Source organism: Chrysochloris asiatica, unplaced genomic scaffold (assembly GCF_000296735.1).
Source record: "Chrysochloris asiatica unplaced genomic scaffold, ChrAsi1.0 scaffold00100, whole genome shotgun sequence".
NCBI lineage: Eukaryota > Metazoa > Chordata > Mammalia > Afrosoricida > Chrysochloridae > Chrysochloris > Chrysochloris asiatica.
Genome location: NW_006408618.1, coordinates 3611902 through 3631047, shown reverse-complemented (window position 1 = coordinate 3631047; position 19146 = coordinate 3611902). Strand labels below are relative to the sequence as shown.

General features: G+C 36.4%; 1 protein-coding gene across 2 annotated transcripts in view; it reads left to right on the top strand.

Annotated features, from left to right (window-relative positions):
• RC3H1 (ring finger and CCCH-type domains 1) overlaps window positions 1-19146 on the top strand; it is a 95307-nt gene that overhangs the window by 46175 nt on the left and 29986 nt on the right. For both annotated transcript variants that reach the window (XM_006867059.1, XM_006867060.1), the window contains exons 7-12: window positions 3275-3393; window positions 5590-5702; window positions 10539-10820; window positions 11302-11513; window positions 13807-14177; window positions 16442-16609. In XM_006867059.1, the coding sequence (XP_006867121.1) occupies window positions 3275-3393; window positions 5590-5702; window positions 10539-10820; window positions 11302-11513; window positions 13807-14177; window positions 16442-16609 (1265 nt within the window). The remainder of the gene's footprint in view (window positions 1-3274; window positions 3394-5589; window positions 5703-10538; window positions 10821-11301; window positions 11514-13806; window positions 14178-16441; window positions 16610-19146) is intronic.

Sequence of the window (19146 nt, the reverse complement as noted above, 5' to 3'; positions counted from 1 at the left end):
TTGTCCAGCTTTCACATGCATGTGAGGCTATTGAAAACACTATGACTTGGGTCAGGCGCACATTAGTCCTCAAGCTGGTTCTTAGCTCTTGAACACTTGAAAGAGGTCTTTTGCAGCAAATTTGCCTAATGCAATATGTCACTTGACTTTCTGACTGCTGCTTCTGTGAGTGTTGATTGTATATTCAAGTAATGTGAAGTCTTTGGCCACTTCAGTCTTTTCTCCATTTATCTTAATGATATTTTTGGTCCCGTTGTGAGGATTTTTCTTTTCTTTATATTGAGGTACAAACTGTACCTCAGTGTTAAGAAGGCTGTAGTCTTTGATCTTCATCACTGAGTATTTTGTATCCTCTTTGCTTCCAGCAAGCAAGGTTGGATTATCTGCATATCGCAGGTTGTTAATGAGTCTTCCTCCAATCCTGCATACAGATTGAATAAGTATGGTGAAAGGATATAACCCTAGTGCACACCTTTCCTAATTTTAATCCATTTGGTTAACTCTACTTTGAGGAAGCAGGTCTTCCCCCATTTGTAATTTGAGTACCTTCCAACCAGAGGGACTCATCTTGCACCACTATATCTGACAATGTTCTGCTGTTATTCATAATGTTTTTATCTTCCGGCACAATGTTTGATAATGTTCAGCTGCTATTTATAAGGTTATCAGTGGCTATACATTCAGTAGCAGTCTGCTTCTCCTTCCTAGTCTGTCTTAGTTTGGAAACTCTGCTGAAACCTGTCCACCACCATTCTGGTATTTATAATGTTGGTGACATAGCTTCCAGCATCACAGCAATTCACAAGTTACCACAATCTGAAAAACTGACAGATGATTGGTGGTATAATATTCTTATCAACATACAGTTATTATGTACCATTGAGTTGGCTTTGATGCATCTCGTCTCTTTATAGGGCTTCTGAGGACTGACTGGTGGGTTTGAACTGCTGACCTTGTGTTTAGCAGTCCAATGCTTGCCCTATGGTGTCACACCAGGACTCCTTAATGGTAAACCCTGCAAAATCTAGAACCTGTAATAATGTAGAAACCTGCCATTTAGAAGGAAAACTCAAAATATTTTCTTCTAAAATGTGTGTTTGAAAAAATGGTAAAGTTGTGATCTCATCAAGTGAGGAAAATTTTTGAGACCTAGAAAAACAAGCTAGTTACATAACTTCTGGCTCTCATAAGTTTCACTGTATATGCTGTTTCTTAATCACTTCTGTCTTAACCACTTTTGACTCCATTTCTTTCCTTGTTAGAACACTCTTGAACCCACTAAAATCAGCCATTTATTTCTTCCACTTTTTCAGAATTGCTTTTTGTCAAAAGTCATAAGTGATTTCCATGTTGTTAATCCCAAAGGTCAGTTTACTATGATTTAACATTGTTGTTTTGTCTGCCCTCTCTCAGTGCTACCATGCAACCACACTCTCTTCCAGTTACTTTTTATTTCACTGGATGATAATTTTCAATATCCTAAGCTGATTTCTTCTCCTTTTCGTAGCTTCCAACATTTGGGGTTCTCCAGGGTTGAGACCTTATACTTCTTCTCTTTCCTGTTCACACTTATTCCCAATAACTCACAAATTTCCTGTACATATTTCATCAGTTTCAAGGCCCACATATTTCTATATTTTAGCATTTCTGAAATTGGTATGTATTTGCAATTAAGGACATGTCATGATTTAATTAGTAGTCTTTCTCTTTAAATAGCACATAAAACAGTTACAATAAATGACATTGTACAGTTTATAAAACATAGTGCATCTTCAGCCTAGTCCTTTTTCCTAATTATATTTGACTGTCTACTCAGCATTCAACAACAACGCTACTGAATACTCAGTTACAAATTTATCTAAAAATGAGTTCCATTCCCTCCAGTTCTTTTCCCAGCATTGCCATCTTTCCAGTTGCTCAATCTAAAAACCTTGCAGATACCAACTCTTTATCATATAATGCTGACCCATCAGCAAATTTCATAGGCCCTGCTATTAAAATCCAAATAAAATCAATCTGTTACTTATCACCTCCATTGCTATTATCCTCGTCTAAGCCACTGTCTCTCTTCATATATGTGGACTAGCCCTCTGTTAACCTGGTTTAAGCTTAAGAGCTAGAAAGGTGTGCAACAAGGCTGTATTCTTTCACCATACTTATTCAGCCTGTATGCTGAGCAAATAATCCGAGAAGCTGGGTTATATGAAGGAAAACGTGGCATAAGGATTGGAGGAAGACTCATTAACTTGCGATATGCAGATGATAAAACTTTGCTTGCTAAAAGTGAAGTGGACTTAAAATATTTAGAGCACAGCCTTCGGTATAGATTACATAAATGTAAAGAAAACAAAAATCCTCACCACTGGACCAATAAACAACATTCTTATCAATGGGGAAAAGATTGACGTTGTCAAGGACTTCATTCTTCTTGGATCAACTCACAACACTTATGGAAGCAGCCGTCAAGAAATCAGACAATATATTGCATTAGGCAAATGTGCTGCACAAGACCTTTTTAAAGTGTTGAAGAGCAAAGATGTCAGCTTGAGGACTAAGGTGCGCCTGACCCAAGCCATGGTATTTTCATTAACCTCATATGCATGTGAAAGCTGGACAGTGAATAAGGAAGACCGTAGAAGAATTGATGCTTTTGAGTTATGGTGTTGGAGTAGAGTATTGAAAGTGCCATGGGCTGCCAAAACAGCCAACAGATCTGTGTTGGAAGAGCACAACCAGAATGCTCCTTGGAGGCCAGAATGGCCAAACTTTGTCTCTCATACTTTGGACATATTGTCAGGAGGGACCAGTGACTGGAAAAGGATATCATGTTTGGTAAGGTGGATGGTCAGAGAAAAAGAGGAAGACCCCCAAGGAGATGGATTTGGCCAAGTGGCAGCATTAGTGGGCTCAAGCGTGGCAACAATTGTAAAGTTGGCCCAGGATCTGGCATATTGTTTCGTTCTGTTGTGCATAGAGTCGCTATGAGTTGGTACCAACTCGGTGGCACCTAACAACAACATTATTGACCGACCCACATATTTCCTTTATGATGCCTCCTTTTTCCTGTATTTATTTTTGTTTGCAATTCCAGATTTAAAAGAACATATCCATATCTTTAAAATGATGTTTATATGAATAAGCTTTGATTTGAGGAACTATGTATAAAGCTTAACTTGTTGTATGTTGCAGTTATGACATGGCGTAGTGTGACTTCCTTTATGAATTCAATTTTGGGTACACCCTTGAATAATGATTTTTGTCATTTGCTTTGTAGATGCTCCTTCTCCTACTTGGGAACAGCTAGAAAATGGGCTGGTTGCTGTGCGTACAGTGGTACATGGCCTGGTTGATTATATTCAGAACCACAGTAAAAAAGGAGCAGATCAACAACAGGTAAGGGAGAAGTTTGAAACTAGAGATAAGCCACTGTGGGGATTCCTACAGATTGAAACAAAGCCTACTAAATGCATGAATGGTATGAAGATGCTGAATTGTTGTTGTTAGTATAGAAACTAGTTTAGCAGCCAGTTTACTTTAATTGGATGAGCCTGTTGATAATTTCTGACAACATTGAAATTAAATAATTAATATTGTTGTGAACCACTTTTCATATTGGATAAAGCAGCCTTCAATGGATCAAACAGATTCTGTGCTAACAGTTTATTCCATTTAAATGAAATCATTTGATTAGGTTTACATTTCAGTTTGACTACTGTTTTTTAAGCTCAGTATCTCTCCAATAGTATTGTTTGTATACCTATAGGCATCTTTTTGTATTAGGATTTTTTTTTCTCCATTAAATCTGCTAGTGCCAAATTTTCCAAAGCTTTTAAAATGAAATATATATGACAGTAAAATATAAGTTATGCTATGACTGGAGTTTTCAATTTTATCCCGAACAATTCTGTTTTGTCCTCAGAACTTAAGTTTATTAGGTCTCTTATTTTTTAATAGTAAGCTTTGAATTTAAAACTCTGGTATTAATTTACCTGACTCTGGTAAATAATAAATATTAGATTATTAAAATTTTTTTCTTGAGATGCAAGATAATTGTTTTTTTTATCTTCTTTAAATAATTTTTTGTTGTTATGTACCGTCAAGTTGGTTCCGACTCATATCATTCCTGTATAGGATTTCCAAGGAATAGTTGGTAGGTTTGAACTGCTAACCTTGTGGTTTGTAGTCCAGTGCTTATAGTACAGCACCACTCCAAGAGTCCTTAGAATAAATAATCTAGATGTCATTTTTTTCTCTAACCTTTTTTAAAAACAAGTCACAGGTTTTTTTCTTTATTGATTATGAAACAGAAGAAAACAAAAACCTTTGTTGAACCTCCTGTTCCATTTGAAGGAGCCCTGGTGGCACAGTGGTTAAAAATACTCTGCTGATAACTAAAAGGTCAGGGTTCAAAACCATCAGAGGCTCTGTGGGAGAAAGATGGGACAGTCTGCTTCCATAGAGTTACAGCCTTGGATACTCGATGGGCCAGTTATGCTGTGTCCTGTGAAGTCACTGTGAGTTGTAATTGACTCATCAGCCATAGGTTTTGTGTATTGTTTTGTTTGTTTTCAATTAGATACATGACGAGTATAACAAAAATAAGACTTACCTTTAAGGTCAGGCAATAAGTAATAAAATACATTGAAATTGTTTTAGCCTAATGTTGTGTTTCTTTTTTGGACCTCTGGTAGCATAGTCATTAAGAGTCAGATTGCTAACCCCAAGGTCAGCAGTTTTACACTACCAGTGGTTCCACAAGAGAAAGATGAGGCTTTCTGCTCCCAGATTTACAGCCTTGGAAACCCTATGCAGGGTCATTATGAACCAGAACCAGTTCCACAGCACAACACCACGACAGTGTTGTGTTTGATATCTCATTAACTCAAATCTTTCTTCCTGGCTATTCCTTGAATTTAATTATACCTTTGGAGATATTTTAAATCCTTTGTGTACGTATTTTTCTGCATATCAAGAAGAATTGGTTATGGAATATTCTATAATTAACGGTCCTATTATAGATTTTGTTAAAAAAAGGTATAACAATACATATGGCTATGTTAAACATACAAAACAAATATTAGATAGCAATTTTAAGCATGTTTAAAGTTCTAAATGCCAATGGTTTCTTTGTTGTTGTTGCTGTTAAGTGCCGTAGAGTTGGGTTCCGACCCATAGCGACCCTGTATAGGGTTTCCAAGGAGCTCCTGGTGAACTTGAACCGCCAGTCCTCTAAATTCAAGCGGACTTTGCAGTGTAGCACATTAACCAACAATACCACACCAGGACTCCTGTTTCTTTATCCATTATAAAATCTGGAAAAATGATTGATTGTTGACCTTCCTGAGATTTATGTGATATTACATATTTGAGAATTAATACTAACAGTTCAGAAAAGTGAAATATATTTTTACTTTTTAGACTCTGAGACTTTAGACAGAATGACTTTCTAACACTTTTTCCTCTGGGTGATCTAACTAAGCCTGTGAATTAGTATGAATAACTCATTTAGATTATCAAAATCTTAAAACACTAACACAAAATTAATGAAACTTTTTTTTAATGTATCTAATTTTGATATTGGTATTTTAGCCTCCACAGCATAGCAAATACAAAACATACATGTGTCGAGATATGAAGCAGAGAGGAGGTTGCCCTCGTGGGGCCAGCTGTACATTTGCACACTCACAAGAGGAACTGGAAAAGTAAGTGTGGCTCTTATGAAGATCATTAGACTTAATCTTCAGTAACTCATTACAGAATTGTTATATTGAATGATTTTTTTGACATTGAGAAATATAGAAAGAGTAATTGTGTTCTCATCAATGAATAGGGAATTTTTAGAATGTAATACATAATTTGAGCCCTGGTATGGTCCTGTATGGTAAGCATTGAACTAGTAACCACAAGGTCAGCAGTTCAAACCCACAAGCCACTGTTGATAACCCTATAAAGGGTTGCTATGACTTGGAACCAACTCAACAGCACACAACATCAATAACATAGTTGTCTTGAGTTTTAACTGATTTTAATAACAGTACATTTCCAGTGAAAAAATTTATCCTGTCCTTCATTCAAGATATTAATTTAATGCCTGACTCCATTTCATAGGCTTTTGTTGGATGTGAAGAGCCAGTTAATTCCATGTTAAATTTTAAGCTAGTAGAAGAAATGAAAACCTCTTAATTCTGTTTTTCATAAAGCCTGTGAAATAGACACCAATTTGACATAGCACAATTAAAATGGCAAATCTATCTCATGTTAATCTTTAAAGTCCCCAAATATTAACATAGACAATCCAATAAGATAATATACTAGACTCCATAACAGGAAGTAGTAGCTAATGAATGTATACAAGACACTATGTAACCGTAAAGTTATTGCATTTGAAAAGCCAAGAGAAATACTAGAAACAAAAAAGAATTTTTTAAGTGGCAAAGATGAAAATACATAATAAAGGTGAATTGTTCTCATATGGCCTAAAAGAGGGGGAAAAAAAGTTAAATAACATGAAATTAAAGGTCCTATTCTTAGTAGCAACAAGAATAATAAACATAACTGCTCAAGATCTCTATGAATAAACTACCTTAGGAACATAAAAGAAGACTTGAATAAATGAAGAATCGTATAAGTTCTTAGATTAAAAGGCTTGGCATTACTAAAGGATTGCATTTTCCCTTAAATTAAAAAGTAAATTCAGTCAAATATGATTAAAATATTAACACTGATGATTGCTGTTGTTACGGGGTATCGAGTAGGTTCCAATTCATTAGAGACCTTACATAGGGTTTCTTAGGAATAACTGGTGAGTTTGAACCACCAACGTTGCAGTCCAGTGCTCATCTTACGTGCCACACCAGAACTCCCAAAAAAACTATTCATTTGGAAGAATAAATTTGTGAGAATAGCAAGGAAATTTTTTGAAAGAGGAGTCTTCATCAGGGATTAGACTAATAGAAGTTAACCTGTATTGTGAGTAAACATGAATATAAAGACTGCTGTTTAAATAAAAATAGATCAATGAAATACAATAGAAAAATTTTCAAATGTTTCAGATATATGTAGAAAATTAGTATTTGTGATAAAGATGGCATTTGATGTCAGTGGCAAAAAGATTAGAATCTTTTTTGTGAAGCAACTGGTTATCCATTAATAAAATAATTAGATCTGAATCCTAGTGTTTCTGTGTTATTATATACCAAATAAATTTTAGATGTATCACATCTAGAATAGGAAGAAAACACTAAGAGTACTAAGGGTTGTTCTTCATACCCTTTGGCCTAGCATTACTACTTCTAGGGTGTAAGTACATGTACATAATTGCCAGTATTGTTTTAGTAGCAAGAAATAAGAAAACAGCCTATAACAAACTGACGTAGAGGAATGCCGTTGTTGTCAAGTTCCATCGAGTCGATTCCGATCCATAGCGACCCTGTATAGGGTTTCCAAGGAGCAGCTGGTGAGCTTGAACTGCCAACCTTGCAGTTCAAACGGCTTTGCAGTCTGGTGCATTAACCCACAGCGCCACAACAGAGGAATACGCAAGGTTATTAGTGGGAAAAAAAATTAACAAGCAGCCATATATGACTCTATAAAGAGGAAAATATCTTTGATTATATATCAGACTTTTAATTATGGCTGCTTCTGAAGGGTAGTTGTTGAGAGTTTCTTTTTTCTCCCCTAGAAATACTCGTCAAATATGGGAAACATTTGGAAAAATAATGTTATGCTTAATGCAAATTAATCTTTGAAATTATTTATTTATTTACAATGCACCAACAGTTATAAATTGACTTGTTTTTATTATTGAGGGATTAATAATAAAATAAGAATAAATAAAATTTCTATTATGGGTTGATTTAGAATTTATAGGCTTTTTATACCTCATTATAAAAGTAGATATAAAAAGTAGGTCATTTTTCTAAAATGTTTCCATTAAACTACTTTAAAAAATAATTTTAAGCCTGTGTAGTCACACATCAGCTCGAGAAGATAAAACAAAATATTACAATAAAATGTGCAAAGATCTGGAATCAGAAAACCAAAAAGGAAGAACATGCTCAGCTTTTCTCAAGCTGAGGGAACTGAAGAAAAAATTCAAGCCTTGACTTTCATTACTGAAAGATTCTCTGTAGTCAAATTATTGAATGATGCAGAAAGCATCAAGAGAAGATGGAAGAAATACAGAGTCACTGTACCAAAAGGAAGTGGTTAATGTTCAACCATTTCAAGAGGTAGCATATGATCAAGAGCCAATGATACTGAAAGAGGAAGTCCAAGGTGCATTGAAGGAATTGACAAAGAACAAGACACCAGTAATTGATGAAATACAAATTGAAATCTTTCAAGAACGTGAGGCAGCACTGGAGGCACTCACTCATCTCTGCCAAGAAATTTGAAAGACTTTTTGGAAGAGATCCGTATTGGTGCCCATTCCAAAGAGAGGTGACCCAATGGACATCATCAGACAATAACTTTGATATCCCATGTGAGTAAAGTGTTCCTAGTTTTCCTAAAGGTAATACAGAAACAGCTACAATCATACATTGACAGAGAACTTCTAGAGGTTCAAGCCAGATTCAGAAGAGGACGTGGAATGAGGGATATTATTGCTGATGTCCTATGGATCTTGGCTGAAAGCAGAGAATATCAGAAAGATGTTTACCTGTGCTTTATTGACTACGCAAAGGCTTTCGATTGTGTGGATCACGACAAGCTATGGATAACATGGCGAAGTAGGAGTATTCTGGAACACTTAATTGTGCTCATGAGGAATGTGTACCTGGACCAAGAGGCAGTTGTTCTTACAGAACATGGGAACACTGAATGGTTTAAAATTAAGAAAGGTGTGCAGCAGGGTTGTATTCTTTCACCATACTTAGTCAACCTGCATGCTGAGCAAATAAGCTAAGAAGCTGGGTTCTATGAAGAAAAATGTGGCATCAGGATTGGAGGAAGACTCATTAACAACATGAAATATGCAGATGATACAACCTTGCTTGCTGAAAGTGAAGAGAACTTAAAAATATTTACTGATGAAGCTCAAAGAGTACAGCCTTTGGTATGGATTAAATCTCAATGTAAAGATAATAAAAAATCCTCACCACTGGACCAATAAACAACATTCTTATCAACAGAGAAAAGATTGAAGTTGTCAAGGACTTCATTCTTGAATCAGCTATCAACACTCACAGAAGCAGCAGTCAGGAGATCAAACAACGGTATTGCATTAGGCTAATTTGCTGCACAAAACCTTTTTAAAGTGTTGAAAAGCAAAGATGTCAGCTTGAGGATGTCAGGTGCACCTGACCCAAGCCATGGTGTTTTCAGTAACCTCATATGCATGCAAAATCTGAACAGTAACTAAGGAAGACTGTAGAAAAATTGACGCTTTTGAGTTATGGTGTTGGAGGAGGATATTAAAAGTGCCATGGGCTGCCAAAAGAACCAATCGATCCATTTTGGAAGAAGTGCAGCCAGAATGCTTCTTAGAGGCCAAGATGACCAAACTTCATCTCTTATACTAAGGGCATATTGTCAGGAGGGACCAGTTGCTGGAGAAGGATATCATGTTTGGCACTTATTTACATTTTTAAAGGAGTATATGGTAAATTTTCATCAATGTACACTGGATTTTTACTTGTTTTATTCTTAATAAGTCTTGTTGTTAAGAGCCGTCTTATTATTGAGAGCCATCCAGTCACTTTCAACTCATAGTAACTCTGTATAGGGTTTCCAAGGAGTGGCTGGTGATCTTGAACTGCCAACCTCGTGGTTCAAACTGACATTGCAGTTTAGCACATTAACCCCCGCACATCAGTACTTACAAGTCTTAGGAATAAAAAAACTCTCAAATTGTTATTTGAGTCAGTTCCAACTCATAGCGATCCTGAATAGGGTTTCCAAAGCTGTAAGTCTTTACAAGAGCAGAAAGCGTCATTTTTCTCTCAAGGAACGCCTGGTGGGTTTGAATTGTGACTCTCTGGTTAACAGTACAGTGCTTATCCTATATCATTAAAGATTTCAATAAAACGTTGTTGTTACGTGCCATCGAGTCAGTTCTGAATCATAACGGCCATATATAGGGTTTTCAAAGAGAGCCTGGTGAATTTGAACCACCAACCTTGTAGTTCAGTGCATCATCCCACAACGCCATACCAGGTCTCCAAAAGGGTACTTCCCATAGAAAAGTTGTTAGCACTTCAGCAACTATGAAGGGATATTTACTATGTATGCAATATTTGCAATAAAACATATTTACTGGTAATTAGATTTGTTGCAAATAGTACGTGTTTGTTTCATCATGAGAACCTTTATAGTTAGTTGGTATGTTTTGCTGCATGAGATTTTATATATTATCCACACACATAGGCAGACAGACATGTTCTTAAATTATTTGCTAGAAGCAGTGTTCTAAGAGGAAATTCTAGAAAATGATATGCTTAGAGTCTTTTCCTTTTTTATCTGTTTCTTAAATACAGTTTAGTTCTTAGTTTTGTGTGTTTTTAATTCCTGGTATTGTGTCTTTGCTTTTTATATAGATTTCGTAAAATGAACAAACGCTTAGTTCCCAGAAGACCCCTGAGTGCCTCTTTGGGTCAACTTAATGAGGTGGGCCTACCATCAGCAGCTATCCTTCCAGATGAAGGTGCCGTGGATCTTCCTAGCAGAAAACCTCCTGCTCTGCCAAATGGAATTGTTTCAGCTGGAAACACCGTCACACAGCTGATTCCACGAGGGACGGACCCCAGCTACGATTCTAGTCTGAAACCAGGAAAGATAGATCATCTGAGCAGTAGTGCCCCTGGATCCCCTCCTGACCTGTATGTTTTTCCTGACTCTTATCTAAAGTTGCTTCTTTATAAACATAAAGTAGAGGGGAGAAAGAATAATCTGTATCTCTTAGGGAAAACAACTTACGTTGAGGTGCTTCATTTTGTTCTATTTCTTCTATTTTCTGTGTTAGTGCTTTTTAAGAATTAATTAGCATAGGAGAAATAAAAAAGTTTACACATTTTATATAGGGTAACAATTGGAATAATGCAATTTCTGAAATTGTAATGATCTTTATTTCCGTTTGACAATTGTGTACATTAGAAGTCTCTTGTTAAGTGCAGTGGAGTCAGTTCCGACTCATGGTGACCCTGAATAGAGTTTCTGAGGAGTGGCTGGTGAGCTTGAACCGCTGCCCTTGCAGTTCAAACTGACCTTGCAGTCCAGCACATTAACCCCACAGTGCCACACCAGAACTCCAGAAGTATATCAGGGATGTTAAACTTAACTTTCACAATCTTTGTCTTTTAGATTGGAATCTGTCCCTAAGAGTATTTCTGCCTTACCTGTGAATCCACATCCTATACCTCCAAGGGGGCCAACAGATCTGCCTCCCATGCCTGTCACCAAATCACTTCAGATGGTACCACGAGGTTCTCAGTTATATCCAGCACAACCGGCAGATGTTTATTATCAAGATCCCCGAGGAGCTGCTCCGCCATTTGAACCAGCACCTTATCAGGGTACTGCTCTTTCATTTATGTTGATCCATTTTCCATAGGACTTAGGAGAACTATCCAAGTAATAGTCATACAGTGTCCTCCTTAAGTAAATACATTTCTTAATACTTTGGAAAAACAGAATCATCTGAATAGTGTGAAATAAACAAAGCAGTAAAGGTATAATCAAACTGTCCTGTCTACTAACGGCAATTGTATGTTATACATACCCCGTTGCCATCCAGTCAATTCTGACTCATAGCAACTTTGTAGGACTGGATGGAATTACATCATATGGTTTTCTAGAGTAAAATCTTTACAGAAGCAGACTGCCACATCTTTCTCCTGTGTAGTACCTGGTGTACTTGGAAATTGTATATTAAATGTGTTCATATACTCTTGGAAATAACAAATCACCTAAGTAGACAGTGGAAATTTTCAAAGTAAGAAACTATATGATTACAATGGATGTAAATTAAACACTGTACATTTTTCTTCCTTTTAGTTATCACCTAATACTATTTTTGAAATATGAAAATAGTGTATATATATTTTTGTTGTTGTTAAGTGCCATTGTATTGGTTCTGATCCATAGCAACCCTATATAGGGTTTCTGAGGAGCAGCTGGTGAACTTGAACCACTGCCTGGCAGTTCAAATGGCTTTGCAGTTCGGCGTATTAACCCAAAGCGCCACACCAGTACTCCATATATACATTTAGAGAGTCAATATTTGTAAAGAATAGAAAAACTGTGTGTGTGTGTGTGTGTGTGTGTGTGTGTGTGTGTGTGTGTGTGTGTATCTGCCCCTGCCCACACATGAGGGAGTTAAACTTTAAGTAGTAGTTATTATGTTGGTGCTAGAAATTCACTTACTGACTCAAGAGAATTCATTGAGAATTTGAGAAATCAAACAGGCTTTATAGAGGGGGAATGCCATAAATAGTGATATTTAATCTAGAAATAGAGAAATTAAACCATTAACGATGGATTGGAAAGATGAGAGTCTAGAGTTCCCAGGAGAACTTAGGAAACTGTTGTTACTATAAGAAGGAGTGCTATTGGTGGTGTGGATAAGTGCTCAGGCTTAACCAAAGGCTGGCTGTTCAAACCCACACAACTGCTCTGAAGGAGAAAGATGTGGCCATCTACTTCCATACAGGTTGTTGTTTCGCGCCAGCGAGTCAGTTCCAACTCAACAACCCTGTATAGCATTTCCAAGAAGTAGCTATTGAGTTTTAACCACCAACCTTGCAGTTAGTTCAAAAGTCCATTGCTTATCCTGGTGTTATTATTTCTTAAACTGAGATAGGTTAAAGGTATTCTACATTTTCTTTTCATAAGGCTGTCTTTTAATTGTACATAAAAATGTTCTTTTCTGCATTCAAAATAAACGTTTTAAAGTAATATTCATTCCTTAAGACATGCAAAAATACGATAAATTTTTATTTGTATCTCCCTTCTGTATTTTTTCTTCTGAACGTAACTTTATTTGAGTTAGTCAACAAAATACCCTGTGTACCAGTCAGGGTTCATTTGCAAATACCAGAATCTATTTTAGTTATGTTAGGCCAAAAACAATTTAATGCAAATTGTGTTGTAAATCCTAACCCTCACTTAGTGGACTTTAGCCACCAGTCTTACAGTTACAAGTCCAGTGCTTATCCTATAGCACAACACAAGGAGTAGGTACCAAAGAAATCAGTGGACGTACTGAAGAAGCAGACTAAGCTGGGCATCGAGCTGTGAGTCCCAAAACAACACTGCAAAACTGTCTACCAAGGGAAACTGTTACAGGATTAGGAAACTTTTATCCTAAAAGCTAACTGCAGGATCAGACCACTTTTGAGGCAAAGGTTTGGAAATTGGGACACTGTTGCCAGTTGTCTCAAGAACTACTGAGCCTTACAAGAGTACTAGATCTGTGCCAGCAGAATGGATTTTATTTGCCACATTTCTTTTCAGTTAACTCAGTTTCACATTAAAGACTCATGTAAGTCAGTGATTTGTGGAACCTTATCTTCAAGGAAGTTTGGAAAATAATGTTTTTAGCTTTCCATTGCATACATTGCATTAAGACTCATGAGAAAAAAATTCAAAGAATGGAGAGAGCCAGTCTACTATTGCTGACTATCTTTGTAGTAGTGACTTTTAAAGGTACTTTTTATATGTTGTTTCTCTTAAAGCTTATATGACTATACAAATAGAGGAATCTTGAAAGGAAGCATTAATTCTTTAGTGTTTAAATATTTTAAATAGAAAAATCATAGGAGGTAAAATAGATTGACTGCTTTGTTGCTTTTTCCTTTTGTTGAACAGGTGTGTACTATACTACACCACCACAGTGTATGTCACGCTTTGTCCGGCCTCCACCATCTGCTCCTGAACCTGGACCTCCATACTTGGATCATTATCCATCCTACCTCCAAGATCGTGTAGTAAACTCCCAGTATGGCACACAGCCACAACAGTACCCACCCATGTACCCACCACACTATGATGGCCGTCGAGTATATCCAGCTCAGTCTTATACAAGAGAGGAGATATTCCGAGAAAGTCCTATACCCATTGAGATTCCACCAGCAACAGTACCATCCTATGTTCCAGAATCCAGAGAAAGATGCCAGCAGATGGAGGCTTATTACCCAGTGGCTCCTCATCCAACTCAGATTAGACCTTCGTACCTCAGAGTATGCTATATTTTTATTACATAGACTTAATTACCTTTTACAATGATTCCTTATCTTTTTTGCCATTATATAACTCTTTGAGCAGTTTCTTTTCTTAAAAAAAAAAAAATGTTTCTTTTAGCTTTTTTTATCTTTTCATAATTTGTATTTTAAGATTATTAGCAGGGCAAAAACCATCTTCCTCCCATACTGACACTAATTAGTTTCTAAATTTTAGTTGGTGTTATTATCATTTCTAGAGCTCTTGAGAATAAACAGCTGCAAAAATCCATTAATAATGAAATGTACTGAGTATGAATATAGGAAAATTGGAAGCTGTTAAAAATGAAATGGAAAACATATGTAAGCATTAGTGAGCAGAAATGAACTGGTCTTGGCCATTTTGAACCCAACAATCATGTGGTTTATTATATGCCAGGAATATTGAATTAAAGAGAATAGTATTGCATTCATTGTCAAAAAGCACATTTCAAGATCTATCTTATTAAATTACAGTGCTGTCAGTAATAAAATACCTATATGCCTACCCTATTACTCAGATTTGCACACCAACCACTAAAGCAAGCAGTGATGAAATTAAAGAATTCAAACAACTTTTTCAGCCTGAAATTGACCCAGCGTGCAATCAAGATGCATTGGTAATTACTTCTGATTAGAATGTGAAGATTGGAAACATAGAGGAAAGATCAGTAGTTGGAAAATATGGGCTTGGTGATGATAGATGCTAGAGATTGCATGACAGAATTTTACAAAACCAACGACTTGCTCATTACTAATACCATTTTTTTTTAACAATGGTGATGGTACACATGGACTTCATCAGATGGAATATACAGGAATCAAATTGACTACATCTGTAGGAAGAGATAGTGGGAAAGCTCCATGTCATCAGCCAAAACAAGGCCAGTGAAAGACTGAAACAGACCATCAATTGCTTATACATAATTTAATGCTGAAGCTGAAATGAAAACAAGTCCGCAATAGCCAAAATATGACCTGAAATATACCCCATCTAAATTTAGAGACCATCTCAAGAAACAGATTTCATGGTCGGAACACTTAATGACCAGAACAGTTGTGGAATGACATCGAGAGCATCATACAGGAAGAAAGCAAAAGGTCATTTAAAAGACAGGAAAGAAAGAAAAAACAAAATGGATGTCAGAAAAGACTGAAACTTGCTCTCCAGTGTAAGGGGAAGGTAAAGCGAAGGAAAGAAATGAGGAAGCAGAATAGCTGAACCGAACACTTCAAAGGGTAACTGAGAAGACAGAGTAAAGTATTATAATGAAATGTGCAAAGACCTCGAATTAGAAAATCAGAAGGAAGAACATGTTCAGCATTTATCAAGCTGAAAGAACTGAAGAAAAAAATGAAGCCTGGGGTTGTATCTTTGGCTTGGTTCTCTAGAGAAGCAGAACCAGAACTTAAATATGAATATATAAAGAGAAGTTTATATCGTGGAAGATCAAAGACTACGGCCTTCAGTATGGTTTATCCGTCAATGTCAAGAAAGCAGAAATCCTCACAACTTTACCAATAAATAACATCATGATAAATGGAGAAAAGATTTAAGTGATCGAAGACTTCATTTTGCTGGGATCCACAACCAATCCTCATTAAATCAACAGTCAAGAAATCAAACGTATTATATTAGGCAGACCTGCTGCAAAAGACTTCTTTAAAGTGTTAATGAGCAAAGATAGCAGTTGGAGGACTAAGGTGCATCTGGCCCAAGCCAGAGGATTTTCAGTAGCCTCATATGCATGTGGAAGTTGGACAGTGAATAAGGAAGACCATAGAAGAATGCATGCATGTGAATTATGGTGTTGGAGAAGAATATTGAACTACAGAAGAACAAATAAATCTGTCTTGGAAGTAGAGCCAAAAGGCTCCTTGGAAGCCACAATATGGCAATACTTCATCTCTTGTACTTCTGACATCCTGCAGGAGAGACAATTTCCTAGAGAGAGACATCAAAGTGGAGAGTCAGCAAAAAAGAGGAGGATCCTCCATGAGATTGACTGACACAGTGGCAGCAGCAGTTGGCTCAAACATGACAATTGTGAGGATGGCACATGATCTGGCCATGTTAAATTCCCTTTTCATAGGGTTGCTATAATTCGGAACCCACTTTATTTGGGTGGGGGGGTTACGTTTGTTTTGTTCTGTTGATTCATGGTAGTCCTATATGTTAAGCTGATGACTTAAAATGAAATGTTAGGAAATATATTTTCAGTGTTAACTAATCTTTCCATTTTCAGGAACCTCCTTATAGTCGACTTCCACCTCCTCCTCAGCCCCATCCTAGCTTAGATGAACTGCATCGCCGAAGGAAGGAAATAATGGCCCAACTAGAGGAAAGAAAGGTCATCTCACCTCCTCCTTTTGCACCTTCACCAACATTGCCTCCTACCTTCCATCAAGAGGAAGTAAGCATACCATTTTAGTCTTGTTTATCAATTTTTTTTCTTTATCAGTGTTTGGTATATATGTGAGTTTGCCTACTCCCAATATTATGAAGATATTTGTTATCTTCTAAAAAGCTTATTATTTTATTACACGTTTTGGTCTCATATTCCATTTAGAACTGATTTTTGTTAATTGGTGGTCCCCAATTTACAGTGGGGTCCATTCCAACAACTCCATTGTTGTCAGTTGGTTTTGACATAAGTCAGATACCTCTTTTTTTCCATTCCTCGTTTTCATTATTGCCTTCAGTTGTTAGTATTCTTATAAATCCAATCTTTGTTCCTTTTTGATGATTGGAAACATTATATATAAATTTATAGATATATTTTACTACATATATACATTAAAGTACACATAAAAATTTACTCAGACTTTGAAGAAGAGTTAGACTGTGTTGGTGTTTTGTCAGCTTCTGTCATTTTGTTATTGTGACTACTGCTGCATGAACATGGGGCTACAAATGTCTATTCATGTCATGGCTCTCGTTTGTCTAGAATGTATTCCAAGTAGTGGCATTGCTGGATTGTGCAGTATTTCTGTTTCCAACTTTTAAAGGAAATGCCATACTGTTTTCCACAGTGGTTATACCATTTTACAGTCCTACCAGCAACATAGAACAACAACAACAACCAGCTAATCTCAAAGTTGGCAGTTCAAACCCACCAGCCACTCCTCAAAACCCCTATATAAGGTTGCTATGAGTCACAACTGACTCAACGGCACTTAACAATTACCAGCAATATATGAGGGTTCTTGGGTCCACATCCTGGCCAGCAATTTGTGTATGTGTGTTTTAAACTTTGCTATTAATGCTTAGGTAAAATGATATATCTATCACATTGTTTTGTTTGCATCTCTAAATAAATGGGCAATGATCATGAGTATATTTCATCATGTTTGTTGGCTATCTGAATGTCATCTTTGGAGAAATTTCTGTTCATGTTCTCTGCCCATTTTTTTTTTTTTTTTTGTCTTAATTGTGGTACTGAAATTTTCTAGAGACTAGCCACTTAATCACTACAAAAATTTGTTTTTGTAGTCTGTGACTTCTCTTTTGACTTGGTGAAATCTTTTGATACACAAAAATGTTTAATTTTTAGGAGGGCCCTGTCATCTTATTTGTCTTCTGTTTATGTATCCTCAGTTATGTTTGATAAGTTTGTGCATATTTTTTTCATTGATAATCTTTATAATTTCAGATTTTACATTTAGCTCTTTGATCCATCTTCAGTTTGTTTTTTATATGGTGTGAAACATGGGTCATGTTTCAATTTTCTGTAAATGGATATCAAGACTAACTTTGTCTCATTTAATGAATTTCATCAAAGATCAGTTCTTCATAGATAGGTTGATTTACTTCGGAGTTCTGAATTCTGTTCCATTGGTCTACATGTCTGTTGTACCATTACCAGGCTGTTTTGATAACTGTGACTGTAGTAAGTTTTGACATAGGGATGTGTGAGGTCTACTTCTTTGTTCTTTAGTAATGCTTTGTTTATCAAGCTGTCTCTTTCCTTTCCATCTCTTAAAGAACGATGCTGGAGTCTGGATTGGAATTGTATTATTATGGGTAGATCGCTTTGAGTAATATTGGCATTTTCACATATATTCTTCCATTTATGGAGATCTTTTGTTTCTCTGATTTATTCTTAAGTATTTCATCTTTTGGGTGGCTATTGTAAATGGTCATATTTTCTTCATTTCCTTTTCAGAATTCTTTTTGTTAATGCAAAAGAATGATTTTTTTTTTTTTTTTTAATTTAAGGTTTTTATTGTGGATTGAGTGAAAGTTTACAGGGCACATCATCAGTTTCACATTCAACCATTCATATAACTTGTTTCTTTTCATTGATTGTAATCCCCTCCATATACCATGAGTTAAAAGTATTTCTCTCTATCCACTTTAGCTTTTTAAAAAACACACAAACAATAAAACCCACTCAGGCATATATAATAATTTACACATCCAAAGGGCTCATTCTGCAAGTCTGCCTCCTGGCCACCAACTGTTAGTCCTTCTCTTCATAGTTGATGAATCAAGAGTCCTCAGCCGCTCCCCCTCTCCATGCTCCTATCTCTGCCTCCATCGCTGGCACTGCTACTTCTCTGGATAATGTCCTGCACTCTGCTTGTGCGTTCTTCTCTTAATGGTCCTAGTGTCCTCTGTTTCTGGACTGTAAGATTAACCACGCCCCTTTTTTTTGTTACGAAACTTCTACCTTTACAAGTGTGACAGTCGCAATTAGTCATGATAACAGTTATTCACTATTAAATCATATGGATCTTATCCCCATCTCCTTTTACCAGACCCATCTAGACAAGATGATAGCTATTCAGTGGGGACTGTTTCTTTCCCCCCACCCTCTTAAACTAAGCTTGAAATCTTGTAAGCCAGTCACTTTGTGCCTTTATTGCCCCCTCATTTTAGGTAGCCAATGTCTAAGTTGCCCGTTCCTATCTACCCTGTGTACAGAGTAGATAGCATTGAAACTTGATT